This window comes from Crocodylus siamensis, chromosome 4 (assembly GCF_052110815.1).
Source record: "Crocodylus siamensis isolate JL-2025a chromosome 4, ASM5211081v1, whole genome shotgun sequence".
Lineage (NCBI taxonomy): Eukaryota > Metazoa > Chordata > Crocodylia > Crocodylidae > Crocodylus > Crocodylus siamensis.
This window is the reverse complement of record NC_143398.1, coordinates 240,600,209-240,617,414: the sequence shown is the minus strand read 5'-3', so window position 1 is coordinate 240,617,414 and position 17,206 is coordinate 240,600,209. Positions and strand designations below refer to the sequence as shown.

Below are 17,206 nucleotides of genomic sequence, written 5' to 3'. Positions count from 1 at the left end.
CGTGTCCACAACTTTATACGCTTTCTAGCCTTGAATCCGGGGAGGGAGTTTTGTGCACTCAGCAATGGCTCATCTGACCATTTGGATGCAGAGTCCTTCATAAACCAGCCCGAGTCCCATCCTATTGCTTGCCCACCACTAACCCACTGCGGGTGCAGACGCAAGGCGTTTGGAAGAGGGTAAAGTGACTTCATATAGTAAGAGTGAAGCAGACATATGCACCGCTCTGCATTGTAATAAATCACTCCTATCCAGAATATAGTTACTCCTCGGGAAATGTCTGCCCTCAGCAATGGTCCCAATATTTCTACACCAACCCTAATTAAATCTAAATGTAGTTGAAAAGGGCTCTAACAAGATGCAGACTTCTCTCTTTTTAGTCTGATGGCATTTCTGGTATCTAGCCTTGACTCTATACCCCTCAAGGCGTGGCTTGTAGCTTTTTTCTCTCTATTCAGCATCATGAGCTCTTTGGATACCAGATCAAAATGTTAAAATTATTGGCACTGTCAGCTTTGCTTGGAGGAGCTCCTTTCTTCATCGCCTATGAAGGTGCTCAGGATTGGGACTACCAGCCAGCAAAATTCAGACCTGTATTTTATCCCAGAGAACAAAACTGTAGAGCAAGTGTAGCTGGCATTATTGCTACCAAGGTATCTAAGTAGGTTTGGAAGCTTGTGGTGGCATCCTTCAACCCTTGTTACTCCTGGAGCAGCTGCTTCTGCGTTGAATTAGGCATCCCGTTATTGTTGTAGGAAGACATGGCCATCTACCAAATTACTGGGTCTCTTCTCCAGGGGAAGTCTCACTTCTGTGGGGACTTTGCCCAGGCAAGGATGGTGAGGTTGAATCCCGTGGCTGGGTGGAACCCAATGATGCAAATTAAAATCTGCTTTTTGAAATCCAATACATGCGTTCTGATGAGGATTGAAAAGGTCTTTCTGGGAGAGATTATTCACTCAGAGGGAGACTACGGTCTGCTTTGCACCTCGGGAGATGTCTCGTGCCAGACCAAGCACCTGCACACTCCCGCTCAGCTCCTCCCGTGATCGAGAGGATTTAAGCAGGAGCTTCTCCCTGCCCGGGGAAGGCACGGGGACATTCAGCTCAACGCCTCCTGATCACGGGAGGAATTGAGATGCTCCCTCCTCCCCCAGCCTTCCCCTGACCAGGGTCCCACCAGGGCAACAAAGAAGGGGTGATTTCAGGCTTGAATGTCTGTACACTCCCTCCCTCGCCGGCATTTCTAGCACTTGGTATTTCCCAGGGATAAAAATGCACTACATGCCCAGTGCATGGGATAGAAAGCAGGGACTTTATCTAATCACTCCCCACTTCAAATACTCCTCCTTTCCAAACCTACTGCACTACTACTTCAGTGGTCCTCATCCCTTGTATGCCACCAGCACCCCTCCATAATCATTATCTTCCCTCCTTGCACTGGAGCCCGCACAGAGGAGCTTGTGCTTTAGCTCCTTGCATAGAGAGAGCGGAGTAAGCCCTTAACCTCTCACACAGGGTCGAGGAGTGAGCTTCTGTCCTCATCCTTTGCACTGGAGCCAGGTAGAGACAAACCTCCCCTTACCTCCTTGCATAGGGCCTGAGCGCTTATCTTACACCCTCAGAAGGAGCTTGCAGCACCCGGTTGAGAACCACTATATTGACACAGTGACTGTGGCAGCTGCGACCTCCTTTGAGGGACAGTGTCCTGTCGGTGGCAAGTGACAGAAGAGCTCTCAAAAAGTAAATGGGGATTCAAGGCCACCCTCGGCTGAGCAAGAATCACACCCCAGTCTGGAGCTTCTTGCCTTTGTGTCCATGGGTGCTGATAGCATTGGCAGCTTGTCCTCTGTGTCTCACACCCCTGCCTGAAATGTAGAGCTTGTCTCCGCAGAGGGAGGTGAATCAGGGTTCGAATTGGCAGCACACTAGCTTAAGCCCCTTCCCAGATGCTCCATATGTGCATTAAACGTGAGGTATGCAGGTCCAAAAATAGAGCAAGCTGCCGTGCACAAAGGCATCCTTAGCACACGCACCTGCACGCTTGCGGAGAAGGCCTTAGGATTGCTCCTTGTGTCTGTTGCCTTTGGCTGTCCTGTCCATCCTCCTGACTTGTGGACCAGCAGATAACTTTCCTCTAAGGTCCTGCTCGCTGGTCTCTTCCTTTCCGTCTCCGTCGCCCCGAGCAGCGTTGTGTCCTCACGGTGAGCCGGTTCGCAAGAGAACCAAGGCTGGCCTGTCCCTTCCCTCTCAGCAGGAGATGGCAGTGGGCTTGTATCTTCCATCGCAAGTCTACAACTGGAAGAACAAAACCTTTGACAAGGGCAGTATTGGGCCCTGGTGCTGGCTTGGCCCTGAGACCTCAGTGCGCAGAGCAAGCATGCCTGAAACCACTCTCAGCATCCCTGTGATGTCAGGGTGGGTGGCAAATTTGTGACGGCGCAATGTCTTCCCTATCACAGCGTCACGTGCTACAACGGTAGCGAAGCTGCTGGGCGTCATCTTCCTCCACTGCTGATAAAGATCCTCTTTGTTAGCTGTTGGCAGCATGACGCATTCGGTGATGGCAATGGTTTACCTTCCTATTGCCCAGCTTGCAGCCATGTTATAGAAGGCAAAAGCAAAGGCGCAAGTCACTGAAATGACTTGCATCAGATCAGACAGCAAGTCGGATCTGGGAAAGAACCCAGAAGTCATGTTTTCTGGTTTAAAAAAAACATTTTTTTTTTTTTTTAAAAGGCCTGAAGAGATGCTAGCAAACTTGGAAAGGACTTGACAGTATATGTTTCATTTCCTCCGCAGGCCTCCTGCCCTGAGTGGCAGCCCCGTTATCTCCGACATCTCCCTCATTCGCCTTTCTCCTCACCCGGCAGGACCCGGTGAGTCGCCGTTCAACCCCCCTCACCCCTACGTGAGCCCCCACATGGAACACTACCTCCGCTCCGTGCACAGCAGCCCGACCCTCTCCATGATCTCCACTGCCCGGGGCCTCAGCCCCGCCGACGGTAAGTGCTGCGCCGCATCTCGACCGCCGGCCCTCTGGCAGCTTTTCAGAGAAAGGATGGAGATCCTAGATCGGTTCCTGTTGACCTCTGCCTCCTCCCCAGCCACGAAGGAGCGTGGCCCTAGAAATCCTCTCCTTTAGTCGAGGCGGATGGGAGGAGTGGGGTGGGGGGAGCTGGCGCTACGCTGGTGGGCTCGCCGTGCGGCTGCTTGTGCAGTCTCCGCGTCGTAGATCGGGGGCTGCTCACCAGCCCCAAATTCACTGAAACCCAAGGATCTGCAGGCTGCTCTGTGAAGTGGGCGAGCCATATTCCTCCCCCGCTTCCCCCCCGCACCGGTCTGTAGCTCTACATTTGGTTTGCATCACTGCATTGCAAAACCCGAGCGTGAGAATAGCTATGGGTGTTGGCTCGCATCGTAAATATTTTGGTTAAAGCTGTGCTCTCTTTTACTGCAGTCTTGACTCTCTGATGAGCTTTTCTGGCGCTGGGTCCCCCCGGGAGTCCCATCGCCCTCCGACAGTGCCGCAGTTGCTCCGAGAGTTTGTTGCGTCTTCGCTCTCCACGCACGTAAAAAATATGAGGAACTCCCAGACGCGCTTTCGGGTCCCAAACAACCAGGTCTGCTCATGTTGGGTACAAACACACAAGGCCTCGCTGTGCGTACACGCTGCCGCTCTCGGGGTCGGATGGCTCCTGCAGTCGAAAACGATGGGGCCTGCTAGAGGGCTCATCGACTTCTTAAAGGCATACTGCTGTAGCCACTGCAACGCGGCCGCCTGCTCCTAACCCCTCTCATGCGGCAGATATCTTGATGTAAAGAAGAGAGGAGCCTGCAGACCTCCTTCCTTCGTATTTCCAGTCCTCTATGGTTCCTTGCCAAGGAGCGGGGTTATGAAAGCCTAGTGTTTGATGCACCGAGTCTGCAGGCCCTATTGCACATTTGTAACCCAGACGCTCCCAAGCTTCAGGCTTGATTCAGTACAGCTCCCCTCTTCCTTAGCTCAGCAAGCCGAGACCTCGCATAAGCTGACCGAGTTTAAATTATGCTAAAATCCCTGTATTTGAGGTATGAAAGGGGAGAAACACAAAGCAGGTGCTGTTCCCGAAAGCATTTCAGAAGCCATTGAAATACAGGTGTGGCCTTTTGGAAGCCTGCATAGATGCGGGGCCAAACTCTCTACTAATGCCAGCTTTTGCACCCACAGAGGATTTGTCCCGTTCCATTGAATCAGTCTGGTTCTGTTTTCCACTGCAGCGATGTAAATCGGGAATATTTTCTGGGGAGATTAGTTGTAAAAGAGCGTGCATGAAATGTTGAAGGTGCATGCCTGGAGAGGAAGGCCCATTTGTTATACATTGATGGTGGGCCCAGGGTCATCTGGAATGACAAGCCCTCCTCGGGCTGGAGAGAGGCCACCAAATGTACAACCAGCTCCATGGGGCCAAATATAAGAAAGGAACAGGAGTGTAGATTATAAGTTAATAACTAAGATGCTGAAGAAGGATACTGAGCTGTGAAGCCACCCAGTGACGGCAGGGGGTAGGAAGACAGCCCCACAGTCATTCAGGTTCTCTCTGGCCAGCACCTCCTTCCCAGTCTGGTGGATGGAGAGCTTGGCCAGGGCCAAAAAGAAATTAATTGGAAGGTCCCAGGACTTTGTGGATGGGGTGTGTATAAAATGAAAGGTGTGGGGGAAAACATAGCTGGGACCTCAGTAGCAAGTTCTCGAGGAGGGTAGAGGGGCCACAGTACATGAGGTAGGCATGTCCCAGGGTCTCTTTCTGGCTGCAGAAGGGAAAGGTATCAGAGGAGTCCATAAAGCATGCCTGATATACACCCATGCTGGGGGTTTCATTCACAAGCCCCCAGCTGATCTCCCGGTGCATTGTGGGACTAAGGTGGAATATAAACCAGTCCACCGGAGATCCTCAGTGCCAGCACAAATGTCCCATTATGTGATTTCTGGATGGGACGCGAAGGCAGCATAGTGAATGGTGTGGAGCACAGGTGTGTCGAGCTGGTGGCTGTGGGCCATGCTATAATAGATCAGTTTGCCGTCTCCTACCCTGCTGAGGTGTGATAGGGTGACCGTTGAGGCAGGGGTCCCAAGACCTAGAGGGGAAGGATGACTCAGTGCTAAGGGTGCTACCATTAGCCCTGAATTAGCCCCGAATTCAACTTTCTGCTCCGTTTCAAGCTGCCTCGGTGATCTTGGCAAGTCACGTATGGCCTGTCTACGTTGTGGGAGCAGGGTTAGGGTTAGGGTCACATTGCTAAGTCAGTCACATTGCTGAAAAAGCAAGATCCGTGCCCGCTTCCTCCATACGGATTTGGCCACTTGTCCGCTCCATGCCCGGGGCAGTCATGTGACATCTGGGGCAGCATCGGCTGCCACGGTGCTGACCACAGAGCCATGATTAGCTGTTGCTATAATTGTAGCAAATTTTTGCACTTGGCCCCCCATCAAGGGAGCAGCAGTGGTCGCTCCCCCCACAGTTGTGCTCCCTCCTGCTCCACGTGCATCAGGCCTACGATGAGGGTGCCCTGGGGTGCCCCAAGCTGCTGTTCTCAAGCACACCACCAACCTTTAACCTTGAGGACAATGCCAAGGATGCACTGCCTCATTTCCAGGGCTGACACCCACAAAGCAGGAGCAGGTGGGCAGGGAGCAGCATGACTGAGCACCACTGGATAGCCCTACCCTTAGTCTGCCCGTTTGCTCTCTGTAAAATGGGGATAATAGCTCTTCTGTACCACACAACGGTTTTGCCTAGTAAATGCATTAAAAGATTATGAGGTCTCTGATTGTGCTTAGATGCCATTGTAACTGGGGCCATTGAAGCACTCTGGATGGATGCGCTCACGTCCCTTGAATTGTGGCTCTTCTGTTCCTGTTAATTTGGGTTTGCTACACCCAAGGGCTTCACCCTGGCACGAGTTCAGCTTCCAAGCCTCTGCTCTCAGCACACAGCAGAGAAGTTTGATTGTTCACATGCTTATTTGTTGTCCTTTGCAAAATGATTTTCATTATTTGATATTAAAAAGAGCCATCCGGGGCAGGGGGGGAGGGTGTATATGTGTTTAAGTCCACAGTAAATAAGTTCATGGTTTGAAACATTACAGCTGGGAGACAGTGAGTGTAATTGGGTTTGGCAGCCAGAATGGTTTTATGCTGCCAGACACTAAACCTAGCTCCATGCATTAGGGCTCCACTTTAATTTTCTTTGCGCTGCCATCATAAACTGGGCTGTATTTGTCTTTCTTACCTAATAGGCATGAATGTCGATGCTGACAGCCTCGCTGCTGTTCGGTGATCGGGCCCTATCCCCCTCCCCCACGGCGGAGGCTGTTGTCGTACGGGAGGTTTATTAGAAGGAGGAACGAGAGATTGTTTATAAATTTGCGGAAATGGAGGAATGCAGAGGCCCCAGCTTAGTATCTTTTGTCCGCAGAAGCACGCCCATACTCACGTCATGAAAGCACCGAACCGAGTTGTAGCAAGAGGGCTTGAAGTTGGGAGTAAGGGGGTGGAGGGGGGACGGGGCTGACATCACCGGTGAAGTTTTGCTCGCTGCAAGGATGTTTTCTCCATGTTTTTCTCCTCGCTCTCCCTCTGCAGTGGCTCACGAACATCTGAAGGAGAGAGGCCTGTTTGGCTTGCCCCCACCTCCTCCAGGAGCCAACCCAGCTGAGTACTATCACCAGATGACGCTCATGGCCAGCCATCCGAACCCTTACGGGGACCTCCTGATGCAGAGCGGGGGAGCGGCCGGCGCGGCACATCTTCACGATTACCTCAGCCCTGTCGACGGTGAGTAGGGGATGCGCCTCCTCCCTCTCCGGGCCCTGCTCAACAGAGCCTTCTCCGCGGTGAAGTTTACTCCAGGATCGTTCCGTGAGAGGAGGAAAGACGTGACTGTATGAGCGCACGCAGGACTGTAGGACCGGGCTGTCATTTGGGGTACAAAAGGGCAATTTCATCCCCTTAGCATGTAAATCGTTCCAATACAAAAATAATGCCGCGACCTTTTGGAGCGGTGGCACGGTCACTACGTTCAAAGACCTGGGTTCTACTCCCGGTTTGGCCATTGACCTCCGGCGTGCCCGTGGGCAAGCCACATCACCGCTCTTCTGTGTCTGTTCCCTACCCTGTCCTGTCCACACTGTTTATTTAGGTTGTAGAGAGTATCCAGGGCAAAAAGTGTCTGTTTCTGTGGGTCACGGTGCCTACTGCAGCACGGCCTGGGACTTTGCTCAGTCTTCTAGGTGCTTCCCAGATAAAACCTACGGTAAACTGGAATGAAGCTGGGGCGTACAAATCAGTATTTCTGTGCCAGTAATTAAGGGCAAAGAACATTACAGGCATAACGTAATTAGACCGAAAGCAGGTGTTAGGAACCCAGGGTTAAACTTAAAATCATGTTGGGGCATGAGCGTGCTTGATTTGGGTATCTGCCTGACTTGTACTCTGTCTTGCTGTGATGCGTGTAGTCCTATATTCGGTTATGCCCATTTTTAGAAACATTTCTCTTCTTCCTCAGGATGTGCCTGCATGGCAGGGTCTAGGTTAGACAGTGGGGATGTACAAACCCCACTGAAAGGCAGCGTTAGCCTCCAAATGCACAAGAGGGGAAGGCCCCAGCTTCAATCTGCTTGGCTGCATTCGTGGCTGGTCGAATTCGTGGCTGGTCGATTCGTGGCCCAGCTGACTTGACTCACTGGAATGAAAATGTGTCCTTTCATGACTCTGGTATTGATCTTTTAAGCCCAAAGACTTTGAGGTCTTGAGGTGTCTTTACATGTGCTCTGAGGTTAGGTGGGCGCAGTTTTAATTAGAGTGGCTCTGAGAGCCGCTCTAATTAAAGCGCCCGTAACGTCTTGTGTATTCAGTGTCCCACACTTCAGTGCGGCAGTAAGAACGCTTTAACTAAAACTCGTTTGATGAGTTTTAGTTAAAGTGCCCCCACCACCATTTTGAAGCATGGGGATGCTGAATACATGAGATGTGGATGCTGCTGGCGCGCACTAATTAGCATACTTGACGAGTTTTAGTTAAAGTGCCCCCACCGCCATTTTGAAGTGTGGGGATGCTAAATACATAAGACGTGGATGCTGCTGAAGTGCACTAATTAGCGTGCTTGACAAGTTTTAGTTGAAGTGCCCCTCACTGCCATCTTGAAGCACAGGGACTCTGAATACACAAGACGTGGATGCTGCTGGCGCGCACTAATTAGCATACTTGATGAGTTTTAGTTGAAGCGCGCTTCACCGCCATTTTCAAAGTGCAGAGAAGCTAAATACACGAGACATGGGTGCTGCCGGAGCGCACTAATTAGCACACTTGACGAAGTTTAGTTAACGTACCCCCACTGCCATTTTGAAGTGTGGGGATGCTGAACACACGAGACGTGGGTGCTGCTGGAGCGCACTAATTACCACACTCCAGCAGACGCGATTGACCGAGTCTGCTCTGGCACGCAGTAATGGCAGCACGTTGGAGCAGCATCCCCGTACGTCTGCAGGACCCCTCGATGTCTGGAACTGGCTGCGTTCGGTCCTAAATCTAGCGAGAGGAACTTCCATTCGTTTCTGAACACAAACCAGTTCCAGTTTACGGCTGGCATGGAAGAGTCACCTGGACAATCATCATCATCCGTGAGCAACTAGGAACCAGGATTTGATGTTGTGAGTATTTTCTCATGGCCTCATCCCTTCCAGCCACCAACTGCAAGGCCAAAGCTCATAAAAGACCGTAACAGATGGTCAGGAATAGCTTTCCTTCTCATGGTTAATCTTGGTGGGGTCTAATCGATGGGTCCTTCTCCGGTTGTCTCTCTGCAGGGCCCTTTTTCTGCAAAGTCGGCATCTATTCCCTTCCTACCACCTCCTTATTAGTGCATGTCTTGATTTCTGCTTGGTGTCAGTGCCTTGCTGAAGTGCCAGATAAACATCCAGCTGGGAAAACAAACACAACTTCCCTTCTGCTAACACAGGCCAGCGCTCAGCGCACCGGGACTCCCTCCCGTCGGCCACGGAGCCTCCGGCTCGCAGCTGAAGTCATCTGGGGTTTTCTGTCCTCTTGGCTTCTCCTGCAGAAGCAGAGCCCCGGACGGCGGGCGGCCGCGCTGGGATCAGTAGGAGGTCCGTGCGCTGCCGAGCGGTGGGATCAGCACATACGCCGTTCCTTTAACACAGCTGTCTTGGTCGCTGCCTGGAAATCCCAGTGCAAACCTGAAGGCGCCATCAGTGAAACAAAAACCATTAAGCACTGGTGGAAATAAATGAAGACGTGTCGTGAGAGACCAGGAGAACTTGTTAAAAAAATTGAAACCACATTAAAAGCAGCAGACCCAAAACAAAGCTCTGGCCCGCATCGTTTTAGATATCAGGCCAGGGTTTATTCTCCAGTCATCTTTGACTTCAATCTGTCTTCCCCACAGCAGGGAAAGGAGTAGAGATGTTGTCTGGGTCTAAGACGTTGCTTCGGCACAGCGCTCAAAATGCTTGAAGTTGCTGGGACGTGAGCAAATGCTTTGCCTTTTCTAAACTGGGCCCCGAGCCTTGTAAACAGGCGTTGCATAGTTTGCATTCTGCCGTCTGGATTAAGTTGTCTTCGGTTCAGTCGCTGGTCTACTAATGTTTGATTTCAGCGAGGGAACTGTGCGTCACCAGGATCAGGAGCAACATGCATGCTTCAGAAACCACATTTGAAGATTTCGAGATTCCCTTTTTCATTTAACACATTTTTGCTAGGAGTCGACTTTAAATAAACGAGGACCATATACGTACAGGGAGAGAGCCATACCAGAAGAGCGGAGAGGGTTTTTGTGAGCTAAGGAAATCAATAGCACACATCTTGTGTCAGAGAGCAGCTCTTCTCCCAAAGGATCCTTGCGGTGTCTTAAAGACTTTGCAACCACAAAAATCATGTTACCTGTTCCTGAAGGGCAGCCAACTCTAGGGTGGAGCACCGCCGCTGATAAATAGCACCCAGTAACATGACGTGACATTATACAAGACCGCAGATTTGTTGTATTAAACTGCAAAACAAGCTTGGAAATACAGATTGGAAGCAGAAAGCCTGTCCTTCTTGGAGTATCGCAGTGAACAGAACAGACGCGCCGCTCTCAGGAGAACGTGCTTAACAGCAAGGGTGCCGAACATACGGCATGTGGGGCTAATGATCAGGGTTGTAGGGCTTCTTGCAGGCTGGACAACCCATCTCTACAAGTGGGATATGGTCCACAGGGCTTGTGGCTGCCGTTGCCCGAGCTGCTGAGTTGATGCAGCTTGGGAGCCCAAGAGGCTAATGCCACTCTCTCTCTTCCCTGCTGCTGAAATGCGGGGTTTGGGTTGCTGTTTGCAACTAAAATTAGTATCAATGGGGAAAGTGGGGGGCAAGTGGTGGCCGCACGAAGACCCTTGATTCTGGAGCTGCGCCAGCACAGCAGCTCTGACAGCCATGCAGGCTAATGCCACCGCCACTTGCTCTGCTGCCAGATGTAGCACTCATCTGGCAGCCCAGGTCCAACCCTTCAGTCCAGATCCAGCCCTCAGGACCCAATGAGTTTGCTTTAGGGACAGCCCCTCTGAGCTTTTTCAGGCAAAGTTGGAGCGAGACAGACACTTGGTTGCTGCAGCCTTTTGCTTGGTCGCCTCTTGGCTGCTTCGGCTGAACCCGTGGAGTGACTCTAGATGCGCTAGGGCTTGCCTGGGTTCTTTCATCGGCTTGGTGTAACTGGTCTGCAACAGTAATGGGGCAAAAACCCCTCCACTTGTGTGCATCATGCAGTTTGTGGGGTTGGCTTTCCTTAATTTCACACCCCTGAAGATGCTTAGAGCAGGGGTGGGCAAGATGCGGCCCATGGGCCAGATGTGGCCCTCCAGGCCATTCCATCCAGCCCGTGGGACCCCTAAAAAATTTAGAAAATTAATATTTATCTGCCCCTGGCTGCCTGTCATGCGGCCTTTGTTGGCTTGCCAAAACTCAGTAAGTGGCCCTCCGCCCGAAACAATCGCTCCTGGCTTCGAGGGTGGATCTGAGGTGGGCTTCTCACCGAGGAGTGCTGTACCCATGCGGCAGATCTACTGCACTGAAGTGGCTACATCAGGGTGGCCAGCATTGAAGTGGCTATGTCGGGGTATGGGGAGATGTAGCATTTGAAGCACTTCAGATGTTTTTGAAGCGCTTTAAAGGAGAGCTGCACAGGTGCACACACCCTTTGAAGCGCCCCAGAAACAGCCTCAGTGACCCTAAAATGGCTCTGAAGGAAACCAGTACTATTTAGAAGTGCTTCAAAATGAAAGTCCCTTGGGCTACGTATGCGCGCTCTCTGGAGCATGATGGGGGATGCCCTTGGAGCCAGGGGGCTGAAGAGCTGCACCGCAGTCCACCCCGCTCTCCCCACGCCCTGGGGTTCATTGAGCCAGAGAGCAAGACCAGGGAGCCTCTCGGTGAATGCATGCACCTGGGAGGTGGGAGCTTCAAGGTCATCTCTCGCTGAATAATTCTCTGTTGAAAGTGAAGCCGGTCCAACGAGAAATACGATCAGCTCTGGAGGAGCTGGTGGTCAGGTTGTTCACCGACGACACGGGGAAGTGGAAGGGTCGGGATTTGAGCCTGGTTCCCAAATGCAAGGTGAGCTCCCAAACGCCTGATCGTCTCTCAGGCATGGCGGCTCCTGCAGAATGGACATTTTCTCGATACTTCTTGAAAAATGTTATGGGATGACAAAGCCGTGCCCCGTCCAACCCTATTCTCCCTGGGGGGCGGGGAGGAAAGGAGCAAATGGAGCGAGAGAGACCTGGAGCATCTCTTCCACCATTCATCTGGACTTCTCCTGACCTCCGGTTCCTGAAGAACGCACTCGGTGCATGCAAGTTAGGCCACGTAAGCGGCTACCTCGCGAACTGGGAATACGAGAATGCAGCCTCGTCTTTCAGCAAGAAGACACATTACCATTTCTCGAACTGCAAAGCTATAGGGCCCCTGGGAATGAAAAAAAAGCAGGGTCCCAGGACAGCGCCCGGTGCCAAAACAAATGTCCGGCATCTGCCGCGGTCTAAGAAAGATTATGTGATGCCGTCACAGAAGGAGAACAGGGAATAAGGATCTGGTTATCTTTAGCCCCTTTGCAGCTGGCCGCTGCTTATTGATAAAGGGATTGTCCTATGTCAAGCACAGGCCATTTTTTATGATGTATTTACTGCCCCTGGGTTTAATTCGGTGACCAGAGGGGATACTTCTATGCCCTCTGCGAGGAATTTTCTTCCACTTGTTTGGCAAGAAGCCAAGGCGAGCGCTCGGCGCGTTAGCACTGTATTTATGGCAGGGGTTGGGTGAAGACGTACAGAAGCAGCAGCAGCAGCAGCAGTTCTGGCTGTGATTTGGGAAGGGGGGGAGCGTAAAACATCTGTCCCTTGGCCATCTCGTCCGAAATGGATTCTTCCAGTTCCTTTGCCTGCTGTTCAGTTGAAAGGATATAAGGTGCAACCGGCTTTTGCAGCGCACGGCGCGTTTCCTATAGACTCCCGCAGTCACGGGGACCGCCGAAGGAGTTGGCTTTTACAGCCGGTTAATGGAGGCCGGTTAGATAGTCTAAGGCACACCAATAAGTAAAGGACTTCACCATCGATCGCCGAGTGTTTATCTTCCTCTGGGCTGCGTCGTGGCTGTTTCCAATTCCTATCGCGTCTGTCTAATATCCCAAAGCCTCTGAGAAATACAGAGAGGCCCGTATCTGGTCCTAGCATCCCCGCTCTCTCAACGTAGTTTAAATCTAGATTCAAGATGAGTTGGGTCTTAGGCAAGGCTGGAAAGCCTAAATGATAAAATGGATAACACCAAGGTATATAGCTACAGTGGGTGCAACAAAATCAGCAGTGCTGTGGGATTGAACCTTAGCCTCGTCACTGGCACAGCGGGCTGAGTACTGGCCCATCTTGGGTCGGTGTGAATTTAGAAAGAAATGTCAAATTTGTGGAACGGGGTTGCCAATTTGCTCCCCAGTGGCATATGTGATAAAATACGATGCCCTGGAAGAAACTGCTGGGGAAATATTTTCTCCCTTGACTCACGATTCTGGAATTTCCTCTGGGATTTAAACTGGCCCAAGTCCCAGCCTGGGGCCGCAGTCAGTTTTGTACCAGTGACCATTATAATGCCCAATTTTGGAGCCGTGCTGATCTAGAAAGGGGATTTCTGTACCACTTGGAAACAGGAGTCGCAACCTCTGAATGGGATCTGGTATAGTATTTTTGTCCTTGCAGAACCTGGGGCATCTGACTTAAATGCCATTTTAAAGACGCTTTGTCCTGAAAGGCTATTTCCGATAGTGCTGGAAGGTTTTTAGTGCCTCTGATCTGTATTTACTCTCTAGCCTGTGCAGGTGAATTAAGGTGGTGAGACATCTTTCATCCCCAAACCAAGTCCCCAGTTAAGAGTGCACCTTGTGTGTCAGACTGGTTTCTCCAATTCCAGGTCCCTGTATGTTAAATATAAAGGAGGAGGAAGGGAAGGGGAATTGCTTTGTGCTTTAAAATAGTCTGTGCTTCATGTCAGAGCAGTGTAGATGGCTTTTTTTTCCCCTGGAGCGTTTGAAGCAGGTGAGCACAATGTAGTACCTTGGTTTTGAACGTCACAAGAATATCCGTGTTTGGCCCCCTCAAAACCAGTTCCTGTTTCGAGCTCATCTGTCTCGTGTTCATTGGACTGGATCCTGATGAGTTTTCAGCATCGGTAATGGTCAGGCCGTTGAGCTTTCCAAAATATTAACACATGGACAGATTATTTCTGTATTTGTTGGGGAGGGAGATTTAACTTAAAAATAGCAGCCGACACTTTGCAAGCCGAGTGCATAGAGATAGACTTCTACACCTACGTTCAGTTTTAATCCTTGATGCAAAGCCCATTGAAATCAGAGGAAAGACGCTATTGAGTGTACTGGGCTTTTAGATCAAGACAGAAAAGAAACAGTCGTTCTAGTTGTGTTGGCACTGACACAGGAGGGAATTTCCCCCCCCCCCCCCCAGTTTGACACACTATATAGTTATTTGGGCGGAAGTGTTACCCGTTGGTTAGCACACGCAAGTGGGTGTCAGATCTCTTGGGACATCCTAGCTTTTCCTTGGACTTACTCTGTGGCCTCGGGAATGGCATTTCTTACTATGGTGGGATGAAAAATGGGTTTCTGGTCTTCTGAGAATTGTCACAATTTCAAAAAAAATTTCATCTCGCATAGGAGTCAAAAGTCAAAATCTTGAACTTTTTCAGAACGTAGAAATCCAATCCCCACCCCCAACAACCCAGGAATTGGGACAATATTTGCTTTCAATTACTTTCAAAACATTGATTGTAGTGGGGAGCTTTTTATTATTTTTACATGCTTTTACCTTAGATCTCATAGGTTTCTAGACACTAGGTCTGGAAGGGACCTCGGGAGATCATCGAGTCCAGCCCCCTGCCCCAGGGGCAGGAAGTCAGCTAGGGTCATAGGATCCCAGCAAGATAAAAAGCTTTAATTCTTACTCCTTGGTACTGCTTCCTCCTCCCTCCTCTTTCCCAGAACTTCACTATCTTAGACATGTTGAAAAGGAATGTTTTCACCGCTCCAAAAGCTTTTCTTCCAAAATATCTTCAACTAGTGGCATTTCGCAAAACCACCCCTCTTCTGGGAACAGTTTCAGTTTCAATAAATCAACATTTTCCTGTTAAACGAATTTCACTGTAAAGTTTCCAAGCATTTCCACTTCAACATCCATGTACTTCGAAGCCTACCATTCATATCGGCAAAGGTCTTGGAGATCCTCATTTGAAAGGTGCTGCTGGAACATATCAGATCTTTTCCTTAGGTGGTCATGTCATAGTCTGCCACTTGTTGAGATCCCTAGCCAAGTATTTTGTTGTCATATATCATTTATCTTTGCCATCTGTTGTTATTTAATATTAACACCCATTGGTCTCACGGTAAGGAATTAGAGTAAGGCCAGTATCATTGTTAATAATGTCATCGGAGCTAATATTCAGTTGCTTTGGCGAATAACCTTTCTCCTGCTAACTTTGTTAGCACTTTGTTTCTATGTCATAAAACAAATTTAAGGTTCTCTGGCCACCTTCTTTCTTAGCTGCCTTGTATCGGTGTCGATGCTGGAAGAGGAATCATTCATCTGTAACATGGTTTTGGGTCCATTAGCTGTGAAAAATCCATAATACTGTATCCAAGAGACCTTGGTGTAAAACAGCAGCCCAACCCATTCGAGCCATTCTCAGAATGCTCTGCATAGCCAGCGGTAGCTGGAAGATCTAAATGAGAGCAGACACTAATAAAATGCATATTACTGGATTTGTGCTGGAAAAATCCCACGCCAGCTTGCAAATCTGACAGCTTCCAGCATAGTTTTACATGAGGAAGGGTGGGGGGGGGGAAGCCTACCTTTGTGCAGAGGGGGGGTGCCCTCAGTGGTTGCACCAATAGAGCTGGAGCTTCTGTTGGACATTGGGACTTCTTCCCTCCGCAAATTGATGGCAGCCAATGGCTGAACTGGCACTGTGGGCATAAATCATTGGAAGGAGCTGCGAGAAATGAGTACACGGCTTTTCTTTCTATTTAGTAATTTATCAAGGGAAGTGGCACATTAATAAACAGATCTCCCTTGAGGTGTGGGAGTAACAGAGATAAATATGACTGTCAAGTCTGGCCTGCTTCCTTCTGTTAGAAAAGTAGGAGAGTGTGGGAATGCAAATGTGGAAAAACAATATCTGTATCTGGAAGCATAGGGTATAATTTGTAGTTCAGAAGCAACTCAAGCCCCAGCTGTGGTCATAGCCCAACCGGGCCATGTAATGTATGTGCTCACAGGAAAACACCCTCTCCTGAAAAGCTTTACAGTCCAACAGGACAGAGGAAACCCAGGTTAAGTGACATGCCCGAGGTCATGCAGCAGGCAAGTGGCAGAGCTGGGAGAAGAACCCAGATGTCCCGAGCCCCAACCTCATGCTCTGGCTCCTCAACCAGGTTCTCTCTAATTCATTGAACTAGAATTAGCTTAATTAGCTCAAATAAAGATTGCAAAGCCTTCTGTGACTGTTTTATAAATAGAGACAGGTTCTGATCTGGATCCAAATCAGAACGTTCCTTTAAAGTCTGGATGTGTTTGGATCTCGGGTTTCTGTGTTTATGGGCCATCTGTGAAGCTTGGCATCCAGATCCAAAGGTTAGGAATGTCTGGAGTGAGGCCAGGCTCTGTGCATGCAGTTCGCTTTTTACCTTGCCTCTCGCAAGATGAGTAATTACAGTCGAGTGGTGAATTTACTTTCAGACGGGTTTGCGCAGCCCCTGCAGTGGTTTTACTGTAATTAGCAGATAACACCTTTTTCAGCTGACACTTGCTTACATAATGCCTCCACACTGTTAAACAGCCTCTCCTTCCCCAACTCAAATGGTATTCAGTCCTGGCCAGGATCAGGCTCAAACCAGGCAGTTGTGGGTTTGCTGCTGGCTGATGTCCTGCACTAGGATGTAGCTGAGTTTCAAATATGCTAGATAGGAACGAGCCAGGGGAGCCTCAGCCTCCTAGCTTGAACTTCAGCAGTTTCCATCCGTGGTGGCCATGGGGGTGTTGGAGCTGTGGGCAAGAGAGTCATTTGGGGCCCCTTCGAGGCTTAATTCTGATGACTTATAACCCACCGCAGTTGTATTGTGAATCTTTTTAGTAGTCTTTGGGGGAATTAGAGAAATAGCCAAGTGTTAAAATGTAAATAGAACCACTTCCTTGCAAAATCGTCACCCCCCCAAAAAAAAATTGTTGCAAAATTTTGGGACCCCCCTAAAGTGTGGGGTTCCCGGGGGGTCGCCCAGTTTGCCCTCCCGTAAGGCCACTACCATTTCCATGGTCAGGATGCGCTGCCACGAGTGGTTGACATTAGGTATTTTCAATGAAGAGAGCAACAGCTATGAGCTCTCAGGTGAGCCCTAACTAGCCCTGTAGATGTAGCCTCAATGTTTGCAACACCAAGCATTCAAGGATCATAAGCCACATCCCCCCAAATCTTGAGACCGGCTTAGCAATCATTAAACAAAACACAGCCACTCTTTGCATTTGCCATCTGGCTTTCCTCCCTGCCAGCGTGAAGGCCAAAAACTTATTTTCAGTTAAATGAAAACTGTGATTCTTGTCTACCTACATCCGCCAGGAACTGGCA

At 50.0% G+C, this 17,206-nt stretch overlaps 1 protein-coding gene across 3 annotated transcripts in view; it reads left to right on the top strand.

The window, feature by feature from the left end:
* The window catches only part of GLI2 (GLI family zinc finger 2), a 271,620-nt gene that overhangs the window by 216,274 nt on the left and 38,140 nt on the right, over positions 1–17,206 (top strand). For all 3 annotated transcript variants that reach the window (XM_090046034.1, XM_090046032.1, XM_090046033.1), the window contains exons 4-5: positions 2,803–3,005; positions 6,626–6,817. In XM_090046034.1, coding sequence (XP_089902160.1) covers positions 2,803–3,005; positions 6,626–6,817 — 395 coding nt within the window. The remainder of the gene's footprint in view (positions 1–2,802; positions 3,006–6,625; positions 6,818–17,206) is intronic.